Source organism: Chiloscyllium punctatum, chromosome 9 (assembly GCF_047496795.1).
Source record: "Chiloscyllium punctatum isolate Juve2018m chromosome 9, sChiPun1.3, whole genome shotgun sequence".
In the NCBI taxonomy this organism is placed as follows: domain Eukaryota; kingdom Metazoa; phylum Chordata; class Chondrichthyes; order Orectolobiformes; family Hemiscylliidae; genus Chiloscyllium; species Chiloscyllium punctatum.
The window spans coordinates 78,365,685-78,388,701 of NC_092747.1; the positions used below are offsets into that span (position 1 = coordinate 78,365,685).

Here is a 23,017-nt window from a genome sequence, read left to right on the forward strand (position 1 = left end):
ACATTACAGCGCAGTACAGGCCCTTCGGCCCTAGATGTTGCGCCGATCAAAGCACACCTAACCTACACTAAGCCACTATCCTGCATATACCTATCCAATGCCCGCTTAAATACCCATAAAGAGGGAGAGTCCACTACTGCTACTGGCAGGGCATTCCATGAACTTACGACTCGCTGAGTGAAGAACCTACCCCTAACATCTGTCCTATATCTACCCCCCCTTAATTTAAAGCTATGCCCCCTTGTTCTGGGTGGGTTGCGCTTCGGTGGGTCGGTGTGTACTTGTTGGGCCGAAGGGCCTGTTTCCACACTGTAACAGTAACTAATCTAATCTCTTTACAATTTTCACCATTATACTGTAACTGCTTTACAATTATCACCTTTGTGTTGTACCCCTATAAAATATACCTGCACTTTCTGTTCTGGGAAGAGCATTTGGCCATCTGTGCACAGAATCAGTTCTGTATCAGCCTGGTTAACTGCCCTTCCGCAATATTACTTTGTTTAATAAACCGTTTGTTAATTTCACTATGATCCTCATTTGTGGTCTCTGACCCACTGGGCTCAATTCTCTGACACAGATACAGAAGGAATGCTCGGATAAGGGCAGAAGGCACATAGGTGGTCCAGAAAGCTAAGATGCATCTATTTTAATGCAAGGAGTTTGACTCGTAAAACAGATGAAGTTGGACCATTGAGCAGGACGTGAAAATATGACATTGTTCCAATCATTGAGACATGCTTGAGGAAGGACAGGACTGGCAACTTAACATTCTAGGGTACAGAAGCTTACGGCATGACATACAGTGCTTACAAGACATGTGGGGCATTGCACTATTGATAATGGAAACCATCATCACAGTAATGAGGGAGGATATCATAGATGAGAGGCCTACCATCTGAGTAGAGCTTAGAAATAAAGATGGGATGATTACTATGTTGGGATTACATCATAGGTCTCCCAACAGTCAGAGGGAGGTAGAGGAATAGACATGTGGGTAAATCACAGAAAGCTGCAAAAGAAACAAAGATGTAGGGGATTTCAACTTTGTTAACATTAACTGGGATTGCCTTTCTTTGAAAGGATTAGACGGGATGGAACTTTTAAAGTGCAAACAGGAGACATTTTAGTGCCTATCCATACTGCTATCTGAAAGTGGAGAGTTTCTATGAAACTTTTCGTAAGCTGAAATGGTGTAAAGTGAAGAAACATTAATTTATATGGGAAAAAATTTACCTTGCTTCATAAAAGCGAAAATCCTTTTCAGATTTCCTTCGGTTAGCGAAAACAGCTACTAATGTGGGTCTTTTGTAAAAGCAAAGTGGTGTAAAACAAACTTTCGAAAAGCAGGGGATACCTATAGGCCTACTCCAGACAGGGCAGTGCTAAGCCTAATCCTACTTAATGATACTGATGAAGCAGTTAAAGTTTCACTAGGCAAGCAATTTGGCTATGGTAACCATAATTTTCAAAGTCATTATGGAAAGAGTTAAAGATGGTGCAGAAGTTAACATCTAAATTCAGATAAGGCTAACTTCAGTATCATTAGACAGTATCTGGCAAACATTGATTGGGACTGACTATTTGCAGTTAAGTCCAAATTTGGAAAGTAGAAATCTTTTAAAAATAGTGCAGTGAGAGTTCAGCACCAGCATGTTTCTCTAAAAGCGAGTGGCAGGGAAGCAAGTCCAGGGAACCCTGGACATCAAGGGATATTGAGAGTTTGATAAAGAAGACAGAAGCATATGGCAGGTACAGAATATTAAAAACAGGGGAGACCACTCAAAAATATACAGCGTAGGGAGTTGCTTTAAAAGGAAATTAGAGGAGGGCAAATGTAGACCACAAAATATTTCTGGTACATAGTACCAAAAAAAAAATCCCAAACCATTTTAGAAGAGAAAAAGTGGAACCTCTTAGAGATCAAAGGGGCAACCATTGCTTGGAGCCAGTGACATGGGGGAGGTCTTAAATTAACATATACGTATTCACAGAAGCAAAAGACATCGTAGGCTTTTAGCTAGGATAATGAGATTATAGGAGAAAGTGAGGACTGCAGATGCTGGAGATCAGAGCTGAAAATGTGTTGCTGGAAAAGCGCAGCAGGTCAGGCAGCATCCAAGGAGCAGGAAAATCGACGTTTCGGGCATAAGCCCTTGTACAGGAATGAGATTATAGACCATGTTAAAATTAATGAGGAGGTGGTATTAGATGTTTTAGCAGGCATAAAGATGCATAAATCCCAGGGCCTGATGAGATGTTTCCCAGGCTGCTATAGAGGCAAAGGAGGAGATTGCTTGGGATCTGATAGAGATATTTAATACTTTGCTGGCCACAGGTGAAGTGACAGATGACTGGAGGATAGCTAATGTGGTTAGTATTTTCAAGAAGGGCAGCAAGAATAGGCCAGGTAATTATAGGTCAGTTAATTTGATGTCAGTGGTAGGGAAACTAAGAGAAAAGGCTCCAAAGAACAGGATTAGTCAACACTTGGAAAGGTACAGATTGATCAGGGACAATCAGCACAAATTTGATGGTAGGAGATTCTGTCTGACAAATTTAATGGAGTTTTTTTCAAAAGGTTACTAAATATTTACATTTACATGGACTTTAATAAGGTCTTTAACACAATTCCCCATGGAATGGTCCAAAAGTTAAGAGCACATGGGATCCAAGGCAAGTTGTCAAACTGGATCCAAAATTGGCTTACAAACAGAAGGCAAAGGGAGGGATGTTTTGCTGATTGTACTATAACACAAGAATCAGAGTTAGGACCATTGCTGTTTATTATGTATATTAAGTTTGCAGATAACATGAAAATTGGTGGTGGTGTTGATAGTGAGGAGGATGGTTCCAGATTACAGAGCGATATTAATCAGGTGACAATCTGGTCAGAGCAATGGTAGATGGTACTTAATCCTGATTAGTATGAGCTATTACATTTTGGGACACTCAATAGGGGAAGGATGTCCACAATGAAAGACAGGTCCGTTGGAAGTACTGAGGAACAAAAGGGCATTTGTGTACAACTCCACAGATTCCTGAAGATGTTAGCACAAATATACAGGGTGATGAAGGTGGCATTCGGGATGCTTGCCTTTATTAGCTGGGATGGAGAATGTAGGAGCAAGGAAATCTTGTTAAAACTTTATAAAATTAGGCCACAGATGGAATACTGTGTGCATTTCTAGTTGCCAGAAAGACACAATTGCATTGGACAAGGAGCAGAGGAGATTCACCCAAATACTGTCCGAGACAAAAATTCTCAATTATGAGGAGAGATCAGATAGGCTGGATTTGTTCTCCTTGGGCGGAGGAGACTAAAGGTGATCTGACTGAGGTAGACAGAATTGTGAGAGGCATAGACAGAATAGACTGAAAGAGGGGGATTGCTAACAAGAGATGTGCAAGAATTTTATTTTAAATTGAGGGCAGTAGGGACCAGGAACATGCTGCCAAGGGAGTTAGTGCAAACAGATATAGTAAAGCTTAAGAGGCATTTAGGTAGATACATGAACAGGCAGAGAATAGAGGAATACAGACCACGTGCAGGCAGATGTGATTTAAACTAATCCTATCAGTCGGCACAGATATGGGCTATGTCAGAGTAAGTGTTGAGAGGAATGTGGTAGAAATATGAAACTGTTGCCTGAGAGGGTGGTGGAGGTTGGTACTCTCACGGTATTTAAGACAACTCTGGATGAGTAATTAAACTGCCAGAGCATAGTAGGCTAGGGTCCAAGTGCATGTAATTGGAATTAGTGTAATTAGTGTAGTTTGGTGTTTGTTGGTCGACATACTCATGGCAGGCCAGTGAGTCTGTTTCTGCATTTTATGACTCTCTCACTAAAATCAGGTAGTTTTGAATCTTTCAATGAAAGTTAAAACTCCAAGACTATTTTTATACAGCTTAATCTTGCAGATGTTTCTCATAGAAACTGTACTTACATCAGGGAAAGAAAATGTAACTCCTGATGCTTTATCCAGAATATAAACTGTTGAAAATTTAAGAACATGACAAAATGTTGGATGGACAGGAGTAATCTGGTGGGAGAAAGAACGAATGACAGAGTTTTGTGTTTGTTTGTCACTTAAGTGTACTTAAAATGGTGTTTCATGTTTTTGAAAGTGGAGGCATATTAGAATCCTCACTGATATTTCATTACTGTATTTTTTTAAAAATCATTTTTGGTTCAGAGCTGTGAACTGGGAGTTGAGAGGTGACCTTTGATCTAAGCTGATGTTTGGTTCTGAGACAAAGGCTACAGTTAAATGCAGATTGCTTAAAGAATTGATCAAATAATTTTGAATAGAATAGAATCCCTACAGTGTGGAAACAGGCCATATGGCCCAACAAGTCCACACTGACTCTCTGAAGAGTAACCCACCCAGATCCCTACCCTAATACTATAATTTACACCTTAGTAATGCAGCTAAACCACACATCCCTGAACACTTGGGTCAATTTAGCAAGGCAAACTCGCCTAACCTGCACATCTCTGGACTGTGGGAGGAAACTGGAGCACCCGGAAGAAACACACGCAGACACAGGGAGAATGTGCAAACTCCACACAGTCGCTAGAGACTGGAATCAAACCCAGGTCCCTAGTGCTGTGAGGCAGCAGTGCTAACCACTGAGCCACCGTGCCACCCTAAATTTTATAGACTCTTCTACGCCACAGTGATAGTATGTATAATCAGATGGCAGATTAATGAGGTCAGCACATGGGAAGTAGCATCAGCTAGCGTGAGAGAAAACATGACGATCAAACAGAGATATGTCCAGGGCTTTTTCTAAATTGTTTTTAACGACGAGTTTGAGAGATTTGATTGTTGATGTTACTTTAGATTAGATTAGATTAGATTAGATTCCTTACAGTGTGGAAACAGGCCCTTCGGCCCAACAAGTCCACACCGCCCCGCCGAAGCGCAACCCACCCATACCCCTACATCTACCCCCTACCTAACACTACGGGCAATTTAGCATGGCCAATTCACCTGACCTGCACATCTTTGGACTGTGGGAGGAAACCGGAGCACTCGAAGGAAACCCACGCAGATACAGGGAGAACGTGCAAACTCCACACAGTCAGTCGCCTGAGGCGGGAAATGAACCCGGGTCTCTGGCGCTGTGAGGCAGCAGTGCTAACCACTGTGCCACCGTGCCGGACGTTTTGAGACGTCCCTGCCTAACTTCCTGCTATCATCTTTTGGAAGTAGTTTGGCCAGTTTTGCTATTTTTACATTTTTTCTAAATTATCCCTTAATTGTGTTTGTCTATCTAGGCTTTTGTGTGAATGGACTGAAAACAAAGGTTATTAAGTTTAAAATCACAGACATTCATTAGATTACTTTGTTAAGTTTGCTCTGTTAAAGTTACTATTTGGTTAATATATTAGTAAGTCTGTTGTTTAAACTATAAACATGGCACCGGTTTTTAAATATTCACAAATTCTAGGATTGGTTCTTCAAAAAGGACTGGCAGGTATTACTGGAGTCAAACTTTTAGTGTCTTTGAAGGTTTTCATTTTACTGTATTGTGAATAGAGATAAGGAATCTGATTTGATTAGGCTGTCTGTCTCCATTTCACAACTGTATATTCCGGTGAGGAAGAACTATTCCAGGAATGGAGAAAACTGCCTATGGGAAACCAAGGAAGTTCAGGACAACATCAAATTGAACGAAAAAGTATATAATTTGGGAAGAGGTTAGCGGGAAATAGAAAAAAAGCCAATATAAAATGATCCAAAAAGTAATAAAAAGGAAAAAAGTAAACTATGAAGGAAACTAGCAAATCACATAAAAATGAGAGTCTCTTTAAATATAAAAGAACGGAGGGGGCCATCAATTATGAGGCTAGGGAAATAATAATGGTGAACCAAAAAAAATTTAGAGGAGTTGAAAAAGATGGAGACTTTGTAAACTTTTCACTGTATTCCTGTATCTCTGTACTTGATTAATGTGACAATAAACTTAGAATTACGGTTAAGTACTTTACATCAATCTTCATAGCAGAGGATGGGGTAGCTGAGAGATGATTGAATAAACTCAGCAACTAACAGTACTGAAAATTAATGAGGGAAACTATGGGTTCAGAGGCTGATTGTAGTTGCAACTTTTAAACACCTGAGATGATGGATGCAATGATACTAAACACCGAATAATTCCTACATTTGGGCTAGGTCTAAGGGATTGTAACAGCCTTATTCAAAAAGAGAGGGAGAAAAAAAAATGTCAGTGAGAAAATGTTAAAATGTATGATAATTGATGCAATAGCAGAGCATTTCGAAAAAACATAATATAAGCAAGCAGAGTCAGGATGGCTTCATTAAAAGGGATTTATTAGAATTCTTTGAGACAGGATAAGGGGGAACTGGCAGGTGAATATATTTGCATTTCCAAAAAATACGTACATAAAGAGACTTAAGAGATTGTAAGTTTGCTTGCTGAACTAGAAGATTTGTTCTCAGACTTTATGTCACCATGCTGGGCCTCCGATGAAGCACTGGTGTACTGTCCCACTTGTTGTTTCCTTATTGGAATATGAAGACCCTATACTCTCCATATTTTCTTCTTGCAATACATCCTACTGTTCTGAGACAGATTTACCCCAAAAGTATCTACTCCCAGTCCACTCTAGCCAAATCATATCGGATCTTATGAAAATCAACCATTCCCCAGGTGAGAACTTTGATTTTTGACATAGCCTTGTCCTTTTCCATACCTCCACAACATTTATGATTGTTATGACTGCTGTCCTTAAAGTGCTCCACCCCATTGATACTTTGTTACCCCTACAGGGCGGCATGGTGGTTAGTACTGCTGCCTCACAGCGCCACAGACCCGGGTTCAATTCCCGCCTCGGGTGACTATGTGAAGTTTGCACATTCTCCCAGTATCTGCGTAGGTTTCCTCCCGGGTGCTCCGGTTTCCCCCCCCCAGTCCAAAGATGTGCAGGTTAGATGAATTGGCCATGCTAAAAGTTGCCTGTAGTGTTAGGTACATTAGTCAGGGTGAATGTAGGGGAATGGGTCTGGCTGGATTGCTCTTTGGAGGGTCGGTGTGGACTTGTTGGACCGAAGGGCCTGTTTCTACACTGTAGGGAATCTAAATCTAAAAATCTATCTACACCTTGCAGGGAAGTTCGCTAGTGCTACTAGGGAAAGTTTAAACTAGAGTGGCAGGAGGCTAGGAACCAGACCAGCAGATCAGCAAGTAGAGGGATTGCGGGGAAACAGATTTTGGGACAAGTGAATTAGAAAAAAAAAGGACAAGTAGAGACAGGTAAATGAACATGATGGTACTAATGAGCTGAAGTGTACATATTTCAATGTAAGGAGTATTATAGGTATGGCAATGAGCTTATGGCCTGGATCAGTACATGGGACTATGATGTTGTGGCCATAACAGAGACTTGGTTGAGAGGGGGACATGACTGGCTACTCAATGCTCCAGAGTTTCATTGTTTTAGATGAGATAGAGACAAAGGTAAATGAGGTGGAGCAGTTGTATTACTCATCTGGGAGAATGTTATGTATGCCATCAGAAAGGACATACTGGAGGACTCAGCCACTAAGGCAATATTGGTCAAGCTCAAAAATAAGATGGTGCAATCACAGTTTGCGAGAAGATTTGTAGCTCAGGTGCTTGTTGTTGAGGTTCTATTCGCCGAGCTGGGAATTTGTGTTGCAGATGTTTCGTCCCCTGTCTAGGTGACATCCTCAGTGCTTGGGAGCCTCCTGTGAAGCGCTTCTGTGATCTTTCCTCCAGCATTTATAGTGGTTTGAATCTGTCGCTTCCGGTTGTCAGTTCCAGCTGTCCGCTGCAGTGGCCGGTATATTGGGTCCAGATCGATGTGCTTATTGATTGAATCTGTGGATGAGTGCCATGCCTCTAGGAATTCCCTGGCTGTTCTGTTTGGCTTGTCCTATAATAGTAATGTTGTCCCAGTCGAATTCATGTTGCTTGTCATCTGCGTGTGGCTACTAAGGATAGCTGGACATGTCGTTTCGTCGCTAGTTGGTGTTCATGGATGCGGATCGTTAGCTGTCTTCCGGTTTGTCCTATGTAGTGTTTTGTGCAGTCCTTGCATGGGATTTTATACACTACATTGATTTTGCTCATGAGCAATGTAGTGTACAAAATCCCATGCAAGGACTGCACAAAACACTACATAGGACAAACCGGAAGACAGCTAATGATCCGCATCCATGAACACCAACTAGCGACGAAACGACATGTCCAGCTACCCTTAGTAGCCACACGCAGATGAAAAGCAACATGAATTCGACTGGGACAACATTACTATTATAGGACAAGCCAAACAGAACAGCCAGGGAATTCCTAGAGGCATGGCACTCATCCACAGATTCAATCAATAAGCACATCGATCTGGACCCAATATACCGGCCACTGCAGCGGACAGCTGGAACTGACAACCGGAAGCGACAGATTCAAACCACTATAAATGCCGGAGGAAAGATCACAGAAGCGCTTCACAGGAGGCTCCCAAGCACTGAGGATGTCACCTAGACAGGGGACGAAACATCTGCAACACAAATTCCCAGCTTGGCGAACAGAACCACAACAATGGTGCAATCACTCTGATAGGATTATACTGAAGGTCCTCCAACAGTCACCGAGTCATTAAGGAACAAATGTGGACAGATTATGGAAAGATGCAATAAAAATAGAGTTGTCAAATTGGGTGATTTTAACTTCGCCAATATTGACTGGGACTGAGAGGAAAGGACTTAGATGGGGCAGGATTTGTTAAGTACATCCAAGAGGGTTTTTTGAAACAATATTTGGATGGTCCAACTAGAGTAGGAGCCATATTGGACCTTGTATTGGCTACTTAGCCTGGCCAGGTGACTGACCTTTCAGTGGGACAGTGTTTTGGAAACAGTGATCACAACTCCTTGAATTTTAAGATAACTATGGATAAAGATAAGTTAGCACCTGCAGACAGCAAATTATCCCAGTATCAGGCAGGGACTAAGGAATGTTAATTGGGAAGAGCTGTTAACAGGCAAGTCCACACTTGACGTGTGAAAATTGTTTAAAGACTGGCTGATGAGAGGTCAGGACTGGCATGTTCAAGTAAGGAGAAAGGACAAGGATGGCAAGAGTAAGGAACCTTTGGATAACAAGGTTGTGAATTTAATAATTTAAAAAAAAGAAACACATGCAAGGTGTAGGAAGTTAAAATCTAACAGGGCCAGTAAGGAAAGCAGGAAAGTACTTGAGCAGGAAAGTAGGAATGCAAAAAGGGTCCATTAAATGACCTTAGCAAGACCTTAAAGAGAATCCCAGGGCATTCTTTAGATACATTAAAAAGAAGAGGATAAGTAGGGAGAACATAGAACCACTCAAGGATAAAAGGAGGGAACTTGTCCTTGGAGGCAGAAGACATGGGCGAGATCCGAAATTAGTACTTTGCATCGGCATTCACCCAGATGAAGGATATGGAGGATAGTGAGATTTGTGTGGAACATTGTAATATGCTCAGGCATTTTGAAATCAAGAAGTGGTGTTGGATCAATTGAAGAGCATTAAGGTGGATAAGTCCCCAGGGCCCAAAAGTATCAACCTCAGGTTACAGAGAGAGGCAAATGAGGAGGTTACTGGGATACTAACCAAGATCTTTATATCATTGCTAGCCACAGGACCCGCAGGACTGGTGAATAGCTAATGGTGTTCCTCTGTTCAAGAAGAGAAATAGGGACATTCCAGGAAAGTGTGGACCTGTTCAGTCTCACAACAGTTGTTGGGAAGCTACTGGAGAGAATTCTTCGGGATAGGATTTATGCACATTTGGAAAAGCATGCCTAATTAAGGACAGTTTGCATGGCTTTGTGCAGGACAGGTCATGTCTTACAGTGGGATGCAGATTAGTTGCAGATATGGGTGGAGAAATGGCAGATGGAGTTTAATCTGGGTGCTGCACTTTGGGAGATCAAATGTTAAGGAAAAGTATCCAATTAAGGGCAGAACTCTGAACAGCAACAAAGTTCATAGCTCCTTGAAAGTGGCCACACAGGTACATAGGGTGGTAAAGGCAGAGTACATTTTTTTTTAAAAAGTATTAATTGTGTGTGATGTGGGAGTCACTGGCTGGCCAGTATTTATTGCCCATCCCTAGTTGCCCTTGAGAAGGTGGTGGTGAGCTGCCTTCCTGAACAGTTTTTTTAAATAAAGGTTAGCTTTAGAGGGATGGCAGTGAAGGCAGTGCAATGTTCCTCCTGCAACATGTATGAGGTGAGGGATGCCATGGACATCCCTGCTGATTACACTTGCAGGAAGTGCACCCATCTCCAGCTCCTCCAAGACCGTGTTAGGGAACTGGAGCTGGAGTTGGATGAACTTCGGATCATTCGGGAGGCAGAGGGGGTCATAGATCGGAGCTATAGGGAAGTAGTAACTCCAAAGATGGCAGATAGATGGGTGACAGTGAGGGGGACTGGGAGGAAGCAGCCAGTGCAGGGACCCCCTGTGGTCGTTCCCCTCAAGAACAAGTATACCGTTTTGGATACTTGTGGGGGGGACGACTTACCAGGGGTAAGTAACGGGGCTCAGGCCTCTGGCACGGAGCCTGTCCCCGCTACTCAGAAGGGAAGGGTGGAGAAGAGCAGAGCAATAATAATTGGGGACTCGATAGTTCGGGGCACAGATAGGCGGTTTTGTGGGAACGAGAGAGACTCACGTTTGGTATGTTGCCTCCCAGGTGCAAGGGTACGTGATGTCTCTGATCGTGTTTTCCGGGTCCTTAAGGGGGAGGGGGAGCAGCCTGAAGTCGTGGTCCATATTGGCACCAATGACATAGGTAGGAGTGCTGAGGATGTTAGACAGGCTTTTAGGGAGCTAGGTTGGAAGCTCAGAGTTAGAACGAACAGAGTTGTTGTCTCTGGTTTGTTACCCGTGCCACGTGATAGAGAGTCGAGGAATAGGGAGAGAGAAGAGTTAAATGCGTGGCTACAGGGATGGTGCAGGAGGGAGGGATTTCGGTATTTGGATAACTGGGGTTCTTTCTGGGGAAGGTGGGACCTCTATAGACAGGATGGTCTGCACCTGAACCTGAGGGGCACCAGTATCCTTGGGGGGAGGTTTGCTAGTGCTCTTGGGGGGGGGTTAAACTAACTCTGCAGGGGCATGGGAACCCAGACTGTAACTTTAGGGTGCAGGACCTGGAGTGTAGGGAGGGTAGGAATATGGTATCAATCTTAAAGGATCGTGCCTGTAAACAGAAGAGTGGCTTGAAGTGTGTATACTTTAATGCCAGAAGTATACGAAATAAGGTAGGTGAACTCGCAGCGTGGGTTGGTACCTGGGACTTCGATGTTGTGGCTATTACGGAGACATGGCTAGATCAGGGACAGGATTGGCTGTTGCAGGTTCCAGGGTTTAAATGTTTTAGTAGGGTCAGAGGTGGGGGTAAAAGAGGGGGGGGTGTGGCTTTGCTTGTCAAAGATAGTATTACAGCGGTGGAAAGGAAGATGGATGAAGATTTGCCATCTGAGGTAGTTTGGGTTGAGGTTAGGAATAGGAGAGGTGAGGTCACCCTGTTAGGAGTCTTTTACAGGCCTCCTAATAGTCCTAGAATCGTTGAAGAAAGGATTGCGAAGATGATTCAGGAGAAGAGTGACAGTAATAGGGTGATTGTTATGGGAGACTTTAACTTTCCTGATATTGATTGGGAAAGCTATAGCTCAAGTTCGTTAGATGGGTCAGTGTTTGTGCAATGTGTGCAGGAGAGTTTCCTGACACAATATGTAGATAAGCCAACAAGAGGTGAGGCCATACTGGATTTGGTTCTGGGTAACGAACCAGGCCAGGTATTAGAACTAGAGGTAGGTGAGCACTTTGGGGACAGTGACCACAATTCGGTGATTTTTACTCTAGTGATGGAGAGGGATAAGTGTGTACTACAGGGCAAGAGTTATAGCTGGGGGCAGGGAAATTATGATGCGTTGAGGCATGACTTAGGATGTGTGGATTGGAAAAGTAGATTCCAAGGCAAGAGCGTAATTGATATGTGGAACTTGTTCAAGGAGCAACTATTGAGTGTCCTTGATAAGTACGTACCTATCAGGCAGGGAGGAAAGGGTCGTGTGAAGGAGCCGTGGTTTAATAAGGAGTTGGAATCCCTTGTTAAATGGAAGAGGGCGGCCTTTGTAAAGATGAGGCGTGAAGGTTCAATAGGGGCGATTGAGAGTTATAAGGTAGCCCGGAAGGACCTGAAGAGAGAGCTAAGAGCAGCAAGGAGGGGACATGAAAGGTCCTTAGTTGGTAGGATTAGGGAAAACCCTAAGGCTTTCTATAGGTATGTTAGGAATAAAAGAATGACTAGGGAAGGAATAGGTCCAATCAAGGATAGTAATGGGAAGTTGCGTGTGGAGGCTGAAGAGATTGGGGAGGCGCTGAATGAATACTTTTCGTCAGTATTCACTCAGGAACAGGACATTGTTGTCGATATGAATACTGAGGCACGAATAAGTAGAATGGATGGCTTTGAGATATGTAGAGAAGAGGTGTTGGAAATTCTGGCAAGGGTGAAAATAGATAAGTCCCCTGGGCCTGATTGCATTTATCCTAGGATTCTCTGGGAAGCAAGGGAGGAGATTGCAGAGCCATTGGCCTTGATTTTTGTGTCCTCTTTGTCTACAGGAGTAGTGCCAGAGGACTGGAGGCTAGCAAACGTGGTTCCCTTGTTCAAGAAGGGGAGTAGGGATAATCCTAGTAACTATAGGCCAGTGAGTCTCACTTCTGTTGTGGGCAAAGTCTTAGAGAGAATTATAAGGGATAGGATTTATGCACATCTGGATAAGAATGATGTGATCAAGGATAGTCAGCATGGTTTTGTGAAGGGCAGGTCGTGCCTCACAAACCTTATTGAATTCTTTGAGAAGGTGACGAAGGAGGTAGATGAGGGGAAAGCGGTAGATGTAGTATATATGGATTTTAGTAAGGCGTTTGATAAGGTCCCCCATGGTAGGCTACTGCAGAAAATACAGAGATATGGCATTGAGGGTGAGTTGGAGGTTTGGATTAGGAATTGGCTCTCTGGAAGAAGACAGAGGGTAGTAGTTGATGGCAAAGATTCATCTTGGAGTGCCGTCACTAGTGGTGTTCCGCAAGGATCTGTTTTGGGACCATTGCTGTTTGTCATTTTTATAAATGACCTGGAGGAAGGGTTAGAAGGTTGGGTGAGCAAGTTTGCGGATGATACGAAAGTCGGAGGAGTTGTAGACAGTGAGGAAGGATATGGCAGGTTACAGCGGGATATAGAGAAGCTGCAGAGCTGGGCAGAAAGGTGGCAAATGGAGTTCAATGTAGCTAAGTGTGAAGTGATTCACTTTGGTAAGAGTAATAAAAAGATGGATTACTGGGCTAATGGTAGACTACTTGGTAGTGTGGAAGAGCAGAGGGATCTTGGTGTCCATGTACACAGATCTCTGAAAGTTGCCACCCAGGTAAATAGTGCAGTGAAGAAGGCATATGGCGTACTTGCTTTTATTGGTAGAGGAATTGAGTTCCGGAGTCCTGAGGTCATGCTGCAGTTGTATAAGACTCTGGTGCGGCCGCTTCTGGAATATTGTGTGCAGTTTTGGTCGCCATACTATAGGAAGGATGTGGAGGCACTGGAACGGGTGCAGAGGAGGTTTACCAGGATGTTGCCTGGTATGGTAGGAAGATCCTATGAGGAAAGGCTGAGGCACTTGGGGTTGTTTTCTTTGGAGAAAAGAAGGTTTAGGGGTGATTTGATAGAGGTGTACAAGATGATTAGGGGGTTAGATAGGGTTGACAGTGAGAACCTTTTTCCGCGTATAGAGTCAGCTATTACAAGGGGGCATAGCTTTAAATTAAGGGGGGGTAGATATAGGACTGATGTTAGGGGTAGGTTCTTCACTCAGCGAGTCGTAAGATCATGGAATGCCCTGCCAGTAGCAGTAGTGGACTCTCCCTCTTTATGGGTATTTAAGCGGGCATTGGATAGGTATATGGAGGATAGTGGGTTAGTGTAGGTTAGGTGGGCTTTGATCGGCGCAACAACGAGGGCCGAAGGGCCTGTACTGCGCTGTATTGTTCTATGTTCTATGTTCTATGTTCTATGCTGCAGTCCAGCTACTGTGGATTGACTCACAATGCCATTAGGGAGAGAATTCCAGAATTTTTGACTCAGTGACAGTGAAGGAACAGTGGTATATTTCCAACATAGTGGCTTGAAGGGGAACTTCAAGGTGGTGATGTTTCCATATATCTGGTGTCCTTGTCCTTCTCAATGGAAGTGGTCATGGGTTTGGAAGGTGCTGTCTGAGGATCTTCGGTGAATTTCTGTAGTGCATCTTGTAGATAGTACACATTGCTGTTATTGAGCATCAGTAGTGAAGGGAGTGGATGCTTGTGGATGGAGTACCAATCAAGCAGGCAGCTTTGCCGTGGATGGTGTCAATCTTCTTCAGTATTGTTGGGGTTGCATTCATCCAGGCAAGTCCATCATCCTACTGACTTGTGGTGGACAGCTTTTGGGAGTCAGGAGGTGAGAGTTATTCACCACAGTATGCCTAGCCTCTGACATGCTTTTGTGGCCACTGCATTTATATGGTGAGTCCAGTTGAGCTGCTGATCAATGATAACTCCCAGGATGTTGACAGTGAGGGTAAATGTGACAGTAACACCACTGAAAGTAGCATCTCTTGTTGATGATGGTCTTGGCTTGGCATTTGTGTGGCACGACTGTTACTTGCCAGTTGTCTGCCGAAACCTGGATATTGTCCAGATATTGTTGCATTTGGACACAGACTGCTTCAGTGTCTGAGTCATCACAAATGCTGAACATTGATTGTACTCATTGGCAAATATCCTCACTTTGGACCTTATGATGGAGTGAAGATCACTGATGAAGCAGTTGAAGATGGTTGAAGATAGGGAGATGTCAGGGGTGGGTTCTTTACCCAGAGAGTGGTGGGGGCATGGAATGCGCTGCCCGTGGGAGTGGTAGAGTCAGAGTCATTGGCGACCTTTAAGAGGCATTTGGATAGGTACATGGATGGGTGCTTAATCTAGGTTAGATGTTCGGCACAACATCGTGGGCCGAAGGGCCTGTTCTGTGCTGTATTGTTCTATGTTCTATGTTCTTCTATGGTTGGCCCTAGGACACTACCCTGAGAAACTCCAGCAGAAATATCTTGGAGCTGAGATGACTGACCTCCTACAACCACAACCACTTTCCTACATGCCAGGTATAACTTTAACCACCAGAGAGTTTTCCCCCGATACCCATTGTTTCCAGTTTTGCTAGGGCTCCTTGACACTACACATGGCTGAGTGCAACAGTTGAAATTCAGCTCTTTTGTCCATGCTTGAACCAAGGCTGTAATGAGGTCAGGGGCTGAGTCGCCCCAGCAGAACCCAAACATGGGATCACTGAGCAGGTGCTACTTGATAGCACTGTTGATGAACCTTTCTTCACTCTACTGATGATATGGCAGAAACGGCCCTGTCAACCCTGCAAAGTCTTCCTCGCTTACGTTTGGGGGCTAGTAGTGAAATTGGGAGAGCAGTCTTTCAGACTAGTCAAGCAACAGACTGACATTGTCTGCAAGGTATGATTCTGTGAGCATGACTATGTCCCAGACAGCACCATCACCATCCTGCCTCACCAGCAGGGCAGACCCAGCAGAGGTACTGGCACGATGGTGTATGGTCAGGAGGGAATTGCTCTGGAAGTCCTCAACATTGACTTCAAAACCCATCAAATCTAATGGCTTTAGGTTAAATGTGGGCAAGGAAACCTCCTACTGATTACTACGTACCATCCTCCCTCAGCTGGTGAACTGGTATACCTCCATGTTGAACAACACTTAGAGGAAGCACGGAGGATGGCAACGACACAAAATGTACTCTGGGAGGGGGGAGGAGTTTCAATCTCCACCACCAAAAGTAGCTCAGCAGTACTACTTGGGTCCCAGAAGACATAACTGTCCCATTTAGCACAGTGATAGTGCCACACCACACAATGGAGATTATTCTGAATGCGAAGGCAGGACTTTAGTCTCCACAAGGACTGTGCAGTGGTCACTGATACGGATACTGAAAAGGACAGATTCATCTGCAGCTGGAATGCTTGCTTTAATTGGTCAGGGTATTGAGTACAAGAGTCAGGATGTCATGTTGCAGCTTTATAAGACTTTGGTTTGGGCCACACTTGTGTTCTGTCCTGCTTTCTGTTTATATGTCTTGGTCTGTTAAGATGGGTGATATAATTTCTCGTTCTTTTTCTCAGAGGTTGATAAATGGGGTCCAAATCAATGCGTTTATTGATGGCGTTCAGATTTAAATGCCAGGCTCTCAGAATTCCCATGCATATCTTTGTTTAGTCTGTCCTAGGACGGATGTATTGTCCCAGTTGAAGTGGTGCCCTCCTTCATCAGTGTATAAGGACCCCATTTACCAACCTCTGAGAAAAAGAACCAGAAAAATCACCCACCTTAAATGACCAAGAAGCAAATAGAAAGCTGGACACAACACCAGTGCTTCAATGGAGGTTCACTGATGTTACCCAGCATGGTAATGAAACTTCTGAGATCAAAACTACTGTGATCATCTGAGCTGTGCACAAAACTCTTATTTCTTACAGTCCTGGGCAGAGCAGCAGCCATATGAGGCCGTTATGCACCTGGACAGTATGTGTTCAATGGTGCATCTGTAAATGTTGGCGAGGGACTTGTGGACACAATCTCTTGTCTATCTGCCCTCCATCTTCATAATGTTTTGCAGCTATTTAGCAATGTGCCTGCACTTAGCAGGTAGGAAACAGATCATCCTGGAAAGTTTTTGTGGTCATAGAAATACCTGTCTCTTCCCACAACAGAACCTCCCACCACTATAGCCCTGCCATTCCTGTTCCTCACCTCTTGTGCAGCAGACCCATGCGTAGTGCCATTAAGTTAGCCTCCATTGTTTTCCCCTGTATTATGATCTCTCTCAATACTATCCAAAACGTTATATCTGTTAGACAGGTGGATGGCAACAGGGAACATCTGCACTATCCTGCTTTCTTCTACGCTATCTGGTGGCCATCCTTCCTACCTACTCAATCTACATCTGTAGTGTGACCATCTCACTGAACATGTTATCCATGGTTTATTCAGTGTCACGGATGCTCCACAGTGAAATGCAAAAGAGTGAATGGGAAGAATGCCAGATCAACCATGATCCTACTGAATGGCAAAATAGGCTTAAGGAACATAATGGCCTATTCCTCTGTTATAGTCTTATGATAAAATCGTCATCATCCTACTAGAATCATATGGCAGCTCTCTCATTAGCGAGACATTGGTGGTGCTTTAACCTGAGGGTCATTACGCCTCTGGTGAGGGAACAGGTTGAGAAGGAGAGTCGTTCATGGTAACCTCAGCCAGTGCTGTTCTAATTACTATCACAAATCAGCTAAGTGAGCTAACTGACCTTCCATAATTCTGCTTTGATATGTACTATATTTCTGGATGTAGGTTCATTTTCAGACTTTTCGTCACCACACTAGGTAACATCTTCAGCGAGCCTCCAGACAAAGAACTTACATACAGATAAGGATGTGTTCTCCCTACTTCGATTGGGAGAACACATCCATCCTAGGACAAGCCAAACAGGGACACGCATGAGAATTCCTAGAAGGATGGCATTCCAACCAAACTCTACCAACAAACACACTGACTTGGACCCCATTTACCACCCCCTGAGAAAAGAACGGGAAATGACATCACCAACTGTAGGAAACCCAAACATATAAATAGAAAACACGAAACACCAGCAGTGCTTCGTCTGGAGACTCACTGAAGCTGTTACCTAGCATGGTGACGAAACTTCTGAAAAAGTGAACCTTCCAGCTCAGCGACCAAACCTACATCCAGAGCTACAAATCTTCTTTAAACTATATTTCTATCAAATTTCCTCAAAAACAGCTGTATTAACTTGCTGCTCATCATTTTCACTATCATGTTTAAGTGCATTATATTATGGTCACCATTAGATGCAAACAGATTCCATTGCAAAGTCTTGTCAACACTCCCAGCGTAGTTACATTATTTTTTAGAGTGAATCACATTTTACCAATTCAATATATCGGTTGGGGGTCAGTTAACTCAGTTGGCTTGACTACTGGTTTGTGATGCAGTGATGCAAACAGTGTTGGTTCAATTTCTGCACCAGCTGAAATTATCATGGAGGACTCTCCTTCTCCTCACCTGAAGCATGGTGATGTTCACATTAATCGACCACCAGCCATCTCTCTCTCTCTCATTAGAGAGCAGTCCAATGGTCTGGTAAGACAATGCAACTATATCTTGATATTGGTTGGACCATTTGAATAATTCCCACAGCTTGCAACAATGTTTGAACAGGGTAAATATTTTAACTTACTGTAAACTTTAAATATAGTTTTATCAGTATAGTGTGGAGTCTCAGGTAAGGAGACTCCCTGAAATGTTTTAGTAACTTTAGTCCTAAAATGTACTGCAGTGACTCAGGAGTCAGTAATGCCTGTCCCCATTCCTAAACAAAATATTTAGGTCCTACAAACAAATCCTGATTTCAGTAATGAAGAGAGAAGAGACGGACTAAGGTTGCTTTTCTTAGAGCAAAGGAGATTGAGAGGGGACATAACTGACATGCTTAAAATGATTAGGGGCATAGATATGGTAGAAAAGAAAAAGCTTTTCTCCTTGGAGAGGGATCAATGATTTAAGGTGAGCACAGAGTGCTTAGAAGAGATATGAATGAAAACTTTCATCCAGAGGGTGGTGGGAATCTGAAATACCTTTAAGTGCAGAACAGGCAGAAAACATCAGAACATTTAAGAAGTATTTCGATGTGCACTTACGATGCTAAGGATTACAAGGGTATGGGCCAAGTGCTGAAAAATGGGATGAGAATAGTAAGGTGGTTTTTTGTCCAGCATGGACACAATGGGCTGAAAGGCCTTTTTCTGTGCTTTAGATCTCCAAGACAAAACAATTCTAAATATCTCCAAATCTGGGACAGAAACAGAATTCTTCTGTACCTTGGTTATCCAGCTTCTGTAGGTGTGGCAGGTTGCGCAGGACAGTCATTCTGTACTTGTGAGGGTCTGCCCCACAACAAGGATTTTCCGATAACCACAGTACTCTGAGGCGATGCAGTTCCTTCAGGTAGCAGATCTCTGCCAGTTTCTGAATATTGTTCTTGCGGAGGTAAAGCTCACTAATATTCTGACAGTACTGGAAATCTACTAGAGAGGAGATGTTGTTCGCACTGCACAGAAAAAAAAACAAATTTCTCAGTGTTTACCTAAGAAAACCCACAGAGAAAACCCAGTAAGTGAAACATCTCTATGAACTTGCTAGAGGCTGGTTCCACTACAGTTTCAGTAGCTCTATGGCACTTCAATCAAAGTACCCGTTTTTTCTACAATTAAGCAGCCATTACACAACTGTGAAGGACCTTTCAGTCAAACCCATTTTTGTTTTTCACAATGATTCTGAGAGTGATCCACACCTAAAATCTTGGTTGATTTCCTACTCTCCCATACTCCAATTGTTATCTCTGTCAAGAGAAAAAAAAATCTCCATCACGTATCTTTTTACTCACTCTTCCTTTTGAGGGGTGGTGGGGAAGCAGACTGACATGAACTGTACCATGATCACTCCTTCAGTAACCAAAAAGTCACAGAATCAGTTTTACAGTACTGAAAGGAGTCTTTTGGCCACACTAATCATTAAGCATCTATTCTAATCCCATTTTCTAGTTATAGAGTCATACAGATGTACAGCACGGAAACAGACCCTTCGGTCCAATTTGTCTATGCTGACTAGATATCCTAAATTACTCTAGTCCCATTTGCCAGCACTTGGCCTATATCCCTTTAAATCCTTCCTATTCATATACTCATCCAAATGCTTTTTAAATGTCGTAATTGTACCAGCCTCCACAACTTCTTCTGGCAGCTCATTCCACGGATGCACCACCCTCTGCATGAAAAAGTTGCCCCTCGGGTCCCTTTTAAATCTTTCATTTCTCACCTTAAACCTATGCTCTCTAGTTCTGGACTCCCCCATCCCAGGGAAAAGACCTTGTCTATTTACCCTACCCATACCCCTAATGTCATAGCCCTTAACTTTGTATGCTATTACATTTCAACATTTACCTAAATACTTCTAAAATGTTGTGATGATCATGATAAAGGACGAATCTTCAGGGGGAGATTTGCTAGAACTGCTTGAGGGGGTGGTGGGACCATAAACAGTAGTGAGACAAAAGAGAAGATTGAGGCTTGTATAGAATTCAAGGAAGTTAGTTAAATAGACAAGGCAGGCAAGAGCATAGCAAGGAAGAAGGGAAACCTGATGAATTAAACTGTATTTCTCTCAATGCAAGAAGCCTGACAAGTAAGGCAGATGAATAGGACTATGTATACTTTTGGAACATTGCATGCAATTCTGGTCTCCTTCCTATCAGAAGGATGTTGTGAAACCTGAAAGGGTTCAGAAACGATTTACAAGGATGTTGCCAGGGCTGGAGGATTTGAGCTATAGGGAGAGACTGAAGAGACTAGGGCTGTTTTCCCTGGAGCATCGGAGGCTGAGGCGTGATCTTATTAGGTTTATAAAATCATGAGGGGCATGGATAGGATAAATAGACAAGGTCTTTTCCATGGGTTGGGGGAAGTCCAGAACAAGAGGGCAGAGGTTTAGAGTGAGAGGGGAAAGATATAAAAAGGGACCTAAGGGGCAACATCTTCACACAGAGGGTGCTGCGTGTATGGAATGAGTTGCCAGAGGATGTGGAGGAGGCTGGTACAATTACAGCATGTAAAAGGCATCTGGAAGGGGTTAAAAGATATATAGACCAAGTGCTGGCAAATGAGACTAGATTAATTTAGGATATCTGGTCAGCATGGACAAGTTGGACTAAAGGGTCTGTTTCTGTGTTGTACATCTCTATGACTCCATAAGAAAAGGGGTGAAAGTGGCATTTTTGATTAGGAAAGTAGTCACAACAGTATTTAGGATATTCCTGAAGGATTACTCAGTGAGGCTATGGTCGATGGAGCTACGAAATATGGGAATGATCACTTTGATGTGATTGTAGTAAAGGCCACCCCAACAGTCAGTGGGAACGCAAGGAAAAAATATGTAGGAAGATTGCAGATAGCTGTAAGATTAATAGGGTTGTAATATAAGGGTTTTTAATTTTCCAAACATAGACTGGGACTGCCACAATTAAGGGTTTGGATGAGCCTTATTCATCATGGCTGGTAACTTCAACCAAGCCAACTTCAAGAAAGTGCTGCCAAAGTACCATCAATACATCGCCTGCCTCACTGGAGGACCAAACATCCTGGACCACTGCCACACAACTAAAGACACCTACTGCTCCATTCCCCGCCCACACTTCAGAAAAATCAGATCACAATGCCCAGCTCACAAGCAGAAGCTAAAATGGGAGAATCCTTCACAAAATGAAGTACAATGTTGATCCAAGGCAACAGAAGACCATCACTGGGACTGCCTGGAATTGGTGGACCAGACAGCATTCAAGTACTCAATGGAAAATATAGACTAGTATCCTACCACTGTCACTGACTTCATTAGCAAATGTGTGTAGGACTCTGTACCAAAGAAGTCAATCCAGCTGTTCTCCTCCTGGAAACCTCAGACGAACCAAGAAATGCACTCCTTACTGAACACTAGATATGCGGTATTCAAATTGGATAACGCAGACCCATACAGAAAATCCAGATGTGACCTCCACAAAGCTATCAGGGGACGCCAAGCGGCAGTACCTGACCAATTTAGAGAGCCAAACCAAATATACAGACTCCTGCCCACTGTCACTGCTGCAGACATCAGATCGATTTTCTGGGGAGTCAACCCAATGAAAGTGACAGGCCCAGACCAAGTCCCTGGCCAAACACTTAGATTCTACATGGACCAACTGACAGCAGTATTCACTGACATCTTCAACCTCTCCCTCTGACAAGCCAAAGTTCCCAACTGCTTCAAGACCACCATTAGCCCAGTACTTAAGAAAGCACATACATTGTGCCCCAGTGACTACTGCCCAGTGGCTGTGATCTCAATAATCATGAAGTGCTTTGAGAGGCTGGTCATAGTCCACATCAACTCTAGTCTTCCAGGCTGCCTTGGTCCTCCACAATTTGCCTATCGTCAAAAAAGGTCCACACTGATGCCATTTCCCTAACCCTGCACTCATCCTTGCAACATCTGGACAATAAGGTCACTTACATCAGACTCCTGCTCATAGCATTAAAGGCGGAGCTGTAATCAATCAAAACTGTAAGACCTAGGTCGCAGCTCTGCCATCTGCAACTGGTTTCTCAGCTTTCTGACCCATAGACCACCATCAGTGAAGACAGATAACTGCACCTCCTCCATGATAATACCCTATACTGGAGCCCCCATAAAGATGCATTCTCAGGACTCATTGTACACCCATGACTGTGTTGCTAAATTCTGAATGAATGGCATCTCCATGTTTGGTAACGATGGCACCGTGGTAGGATGGATATCAAACAATGAGGAGTCAGAATACAGAAAATAAATAGTTGCTGACATGGTGTTATGAGAACAACTTCTCTCTCAATGTTGGTAAAACTAAAGAACTGATCACAGACTTTAGAAAGAAAGGAGAACACGCCTCATCTACGTTAACGGAGTTGATGTGTCGAGGGCGAAGACCGTCAAGTTCCTAGGAGTGATGACAACCGACAACCTGGACTTGCCATGCAGATGCAATGGTTAAGAAAGCACAACAACACATCATGTAGCTCAGAAAATTTGACATATCCACAAGTCCCTCACCAACATTTACAGATGCACATACTGTCCAGGTGCATAACAGCCTGGTATGGCAGGTGCTCTGCCCAGGACTGTAAGAAATTACAGAACGTTTTGTGTACAGCCCAGATCATGGAAACCAACCTTCCACCCACTGATTTAATTTACATGGCTTATTGTC

General features: G+C 43.4%; 1 protein-coding gene across 1 annotated transcript in view; it reads right to left on the reverse strand.

Annotated features, from left to right (window-relative positions):
• cfap410 (cilia and flagella associated protein 410) overlaps positions 1 to 23,017 on the reverse strand; it is a 70,636-nt gene that overhangs the window by 15,267 nt on the left and 32,352 nt on the right. Inside the window, exon 4 of the mRNA XM_072577867.1 lies at positions 19,062 to 19,291. Coding sequence (XP_072433968.1) covers positions 19,062 to 19,291 — 230 coding nt within the window. The remainder of the gene's footprint in view (positions 1 to 19,061; positions 19,292 to 23,017) is intronic.